Source organism: Hibiscus syriacus, unplaced genomic scaffold (genome assembly GCF_006381635.1).
Source record: "Hibiscus syriacus cultivar Baekdansim isolate YM2019G1 unplaced genomic scaffold, ASM638163v2 tig00110788_pilon, whole genome shotgun sequence".
In the NCBI taxonomy this organism is placed as follows: Eukaryota; Viridiplantae; Streptophyta; class Magnoliopsida; order Malvales; family Malvaceae; genus Hibiscus; species Hibiscus syriacus.
The window spans coordinates 967,690-973,124 of record NW_024062863.1 but is presented as its reverse complement, the minus strand read 5'-3'; the positions used below and the strand labels follow the sequence as shown (position 1 = coordinate 973,124).

The following is a 5,435-nucleotide window of genomic DNA, read 5'->3' as shown; positions in this document are numbered from 1 at the left end:
ACTCCATCACTAGCTCATCGCAAGCCAATGTTCAATAATATAAGTACAATTAAAATTGCACTCACCTTAGCATTGCTTTGATTCGATTATAATCCTTTGATTATTCCGGAACTTGTTTAGGCTCAATATCTACATAAATATAACATTTCAAAACAACTATCAGAAACATAAACCTTAAACTTGATGTTAACAACTTAAGCCAGATTATTGAACCCAATTTCATTTTTCCGTTAGGGGGAATCGATACCCCCCAGGGGGGAATCGATACCCCCTGGACATACTGAAAATTTTCTCGTTCTAGAAGGGGAATCGATTCCCCTTCATAGGGTATCGGTTCTCTATGCCCAGAAATTGTATTTTAAGCCCGAAAATCATCAATTTTCACTTAATTCTTCTATTTTAAACCCCTATCATGTCATTAAACTCAACTATCATTACTTAAACCAACTTATATCCATGAAAATCATCTATAACTTCAAAATCCTATTCTTCATATGAAATTCAAGAATCATACTCAAATTTCAATATGTTCTAAATACAATTCTAACACTTCATATTCCTTAATTAGCATGATGACAAGTCAAATTTAACTTCAAATTCAACTTATCAACTCTATTTCAAGATTTCATATAAAAACTCGTTTTCTTAAATCTCTTATAACTTCTTCATCTTTTGATTATAAGACAACTTAAGCTTTCCTTAAGCTTAGTATCATCTAATGATCAAAACCTAACCTTTAATTTAACAAATAACCAACAAATTAGAAAACCCTTACCTTTGCTATGGCTTTCTCTCGTATGAAAGAAAAAGAGGAGAAGAAGATATATTCTTCTTATCCCTTTCCCCCGTATATATCCTCAACATAACACAAATTAATCATTTAATGATTAAATGACCATTTTACCCTTTAATTCTTTGGATAATTACTAAAAACTTTCAAAAAATATTTTCGAACAAATCATCAAACTATACAAATATCCCACTTAAATCACCAAACTCTGAAGTTTTATGATTTAGTCACTAACCTATATTTTGGGATGTTACACAAAATTACATTAAAAATTTATTAAAGAATTAAATAAAAAAATTTGAAGTTCATATTCTCAACCATATTAAGGAACTGCCTGTATACTCTTACAGGAACTTATAAAGCATAGATGCTTCATGTTTTCAGGGAGATTCAGCTTACAATAAATGTAAGGTCCAAAAATATCAAATAGATTATTACAATAATTTGTATAAAAAAAATCCTCAAGTTTTTCATGCTTGAGGGGATCAAACAAAACCCCATCAACCAAACATGAATTTTCCCACAAATCTTTCCCCTTTCAAACTTCTTCTGCATAAGAAATCATTTTTTCCTGTCAAGATACTGTGATGGACAACAAAAATAAAAACTAACAAAAAAAGATATCAAATCTACTAACAATGTCAAAAATAATTCGATTGGCCTTTCTATGGTTTCATATCGTCGTCGGTCGCATAAACTACAAGCACATTTTTTCTAACTTGTGGCACAATCTTGGGTATATGGGTGGCTAAGATTTATGTACCTTTCCCATAGGGACTTATACCTTCCGATGGCCAGTTTTAGCCATGGCTTCATGTTTCCGTTGAAGTGAATGACTGCTGCACTCTCAATCAAGCGGTTGTCGATGTTAAGATCGTAACCTAATCCTAACACATGCCATCTTCGATCGAGTGGTTCTGTCAGGCCATAAAAGGCTAAAAGACCGACGGGAAGAGTTCCAAGTTTCCAAAGTGTCTTATCAGCATTTTGTTCCAGCCAGTAATGGTATCTTGCAGTGACATTAGCTTTCCTCCACACAACTAGATCGAAAACATTCATGCCAAATGCCCATCCACATGCTTGCGGATCGAATTTCGAGCTGATGATTGGATTTGAGAAGTTCAGATACTTGTAATAACGATGATATGCTTCGAGACAGGTCTCCACCGCCCCATTTACATTTCCATGCAAATCCAGTGAGAAAAGTGGTGTTAGATCTTTCTGCACAACAACATCATCATCAAGGAATACTATCTTCTCAAGTTGTGGATAGATCTCTGGTATGTAAAACCGAAGGTGATTCAACAAGGCAAAGTATTTCGGGTTCCGCAATCTCGGCTCAACATCTGGATTTTCCCCAAAATAATAGGCCCGTGAATCTACATCAAGTAGCTGCTTTACGATGGGAGCATAAGAAATATTCAACCAAGAAAACTCTGAGATGTTCTGCACCTCTATCATGGCCCCCTTGAAGTCATTACTAAGGAACCAAGCTTGCATAGCTCCATAGGTAACCCCATTAGTGATAATGTGGAAAACCATCTGTTTGGAATGATCAGCATTGGAAATTGTAGAATTAACAACAACTGAGGTAGCAAGGACATTGTCTGAAAATACGCAGAAATGATAAAGATTGTTGTCCACGAGCCGTGGAGAGTTTCTCCGCTCATTTGCGAGGTCTTGAAGGGGCAACCTTTTAAGCCAATCCGTGGAAAGCTTGAGAACTAGGCAGTGAAGACTCTTAGGAATTGCCTCAGAAACTAATTGTCCAAAAACCGTACTCTGAGCAGTTGCGGCATTTGCTCGCTCTTCAAGGGCTTGATTATGAGATTTCATCGTCACTATTGTAGTTGCAATGTCATAATGAGCATCTTGTGCCTTGTATATTAGAGATGATAGACGGCTAATTATTGGCTCCGCTTCCTCCAATGTAATGGGCCTCCCTCTCATTGCGGCTTTTGAAAGCAAAAGCTGGCAACTCCGAATCATCGAACTTAGCTCCCAGGCAAGGAAAAAGTTATTGTGCTCTTTTGCAATTATGACATAAGCTTTGGCAAGTGTCATTTGTTCTGCCAACTGCCGAGACAATGACGTAGCACTCAATATTTCTTCAGTAAAGTTTAACTTCTCAAAAACATCCCGTTCCATTCTTGAATCTTTCTCCTGGCAAGGCGAACGTCATTGATAAGAAAGCCATGCAATAATCGTATTAAAAGAAAATGGCTATGAAGTACACTGATTCAGTTAACATTCAAACACTTAAAGTCAGTACTGAAGGATAGATGGAAGATAAAATAAGGCATGCCGAAAACAACATCAAAGCATATAGCACAAAAGTAAACACAGATATTCTAACTCTTTCTTCCTTCTTATCTTAAAGAGTGATCAAGGAAATTTCAGACACAAATTTATTAGCCATTACACCAAGTACTTGTTGCTTTTCATTTTCAGCTGGGTTCCTGTTCCTGAACTTAGCATTCCCGTTGATCAATCAAAAGAACACACTACCACAGTATTCTTATTCAGGAAACTAGAAGTGAAAAAACAATGACAGTATTGAAGATGCTGGGAAACATGAAAATTTTCAGTAATAAACAGTCACTATCTTACTGCCGAAATAGTAACGGAAGTCGTTGAGTAACGACATATAATGGTTCCCATATGTAGCAAATTGACAGCTGCAAGTTTATCTGGTTATGAACTCTAAAAAAATGGTTCTTCATCCACATTAATTACCTTGCATTTGCATCCTTGAATTGCAAAAAAGAGAATCTTCTTTTGTGTTATCATAGGACTTCCATAAACCGATATTACGAAATCCATGTGTCGATATCATTCTATAAATCTTATAACAATACTAGATTCAATGAAAATGCCTTATCATCATACGACGGTTACTTTGTAGATAGTTTCAGCGTTTATAGTATATCTACCTCCATGATAAATTCTTGAGAATAAACAAAAAACGGAACTTGACAGCAAAATACAAAATAGCATGCTAATACATGCAAAAATCAAATTTATAATTTCTTCAACATTAAATGTTATTACATTAAAGTTTCTAAACATTTTTTCCAGTTAAAAAGACGCATTTATGGTTGACACCGGTGAAATCTGGTCTTAAACGTCAACAGCTCTAAACAAGGCTGGTTAAGCTGCATATCATAATCTCATTGAAAATGATATTTATAATGAAATATATTCCTACTAAAACTCATTTCAGGAAGGGAATCACGTATCAACTATAAACTTCAGTTACCGAGGGACTGTTTATTCTAAGTAGTCAGCCACTGACTAGATTAAATATAGTACGATACTGAGCATGATAAAATGTCTTTCAAAACAGCAGTAATACTAAAAGTGGGAGGCTTAGGCAAGTAATGGTGAAGACTCTCTCTTGAGGAATATAATGGCGACAAAGACTCAGTGCTGCGAGTGACTACGGAGAGTTATGCAAGCTGCAATACCTCATACCGAGTACAAGGATAGAATCACCAAGGTGAAGTTTGAAAAGATATAACCATTTTACTTCCGGAAGAGGTCGAGCAACCTACCATAGCTCCTACAAGAATGCTGCAGGGCTGAAGGCTGGTTTCTTAGTGACACTCGGGGTTCTGGTCTTAGTGTTGTTGCCAGATGTGAACTAATTTCTGGGTTTTAATATCAATAATTATTGGGATTATTTCATTCTATTACACACACACATGGCTGAAATTTCAGCCAAAAGAGTACTAAAATCAACTTTATGTTCATCCTTATACTTTTAAATCCTATGAACAAGTATTGAATAATATAATAACAATCTAAACAAGCATATACATAGAAATAAATAATCAAAAGGTCAAAATTAAAACAAAAACAGATGAAATTTGAACATATATAAAAAGAAGATCAGAACTAGAGATTTAAGTCGTTCATGTTCTTACATGAACAGGGTGCTCGACCCGATCTTCATTATGATTGTGATGAACTACAAATAAAACCAATACAGCGACAACGAACAGCCCAAACAACGCACAGATCCAATGTGAAAACCTCCTTCGAACCGGGCGCCGGTAATCTATGGCCCGCCGCCGCATCTTACAAACCAAATACCCTCCACAATTCGACCACCAAATCGAAATTTCTCAAATACCCTTCTCTTCAGATTCGATTATAAACGACAATTTCAAGGAAAAAATTTATATACAATCACTCCACCACTCTTCCTTTTTTACACTCTATGAAAGCTTAAAACAAACAACGAAAAGAGACAACAACAAAAAAACACTGTAAGGATTGCTTTTAGTGCGAATCAAAGGCCTATATGAATGAGAACAGACAATAACGGGATCTGGATTTTCTTTGTTTTAGCACGAACAGTTAAAGGTAAAGACTTCAATCAGAGAGGAAGGGTTTCCCCCTGTTTTTATGGGTTCATAGATATGTAAAGAGAGGGAAACGACAAGGAAAAGAGAAGCGAAAAGGGAAAAGCACATGAGACCATGTGATAAAACTTTGTGTTTTATTTTTGGTAAAACTATCCTATCGGTCATCAAACAATTATATTATTTTATTTTGATCATTAATTCTTTTTGATAAAATCTTTATTTATAATACATTCTTTCTATTTTAATTATCATTAGTTGAAAAATTAATAATGATG

The 5,435-nt window shown here is 35.2% G+C and overlaps 1 protein-coding gene across 1 annotated transcript; it reads right to left on the bottom strand.

Moving 5' to 3' along the window:
* Positions 1-1,263: 1,263 nt before the first annotated feature.
* On the bottom strand, positions 1,264-5,196 carry LOC120140691 (hexosyltransferase GAUT11-like). Its single transcript, XM_039155666.1, has 2 exons — positions 4,717-5,196; positions 1,264-2,953 (listed from the first exon to the last, which is right to left on the bottom strand). The coding sequence occupies exons 1-2, from the start codon at positions 4,867-4,869 to the stop codon at positions 1,505-1,507; spliced, it is 1,602 nt and encodes a 533-aa protein (XP_039011597.1). The 5' UTR covers positions 4,870-5,196; the 3' UTR covers positions 1,264-1,504.
* Between the last annotated feature and the right edge of the window lie 239 nt (positions 5,197-5,435).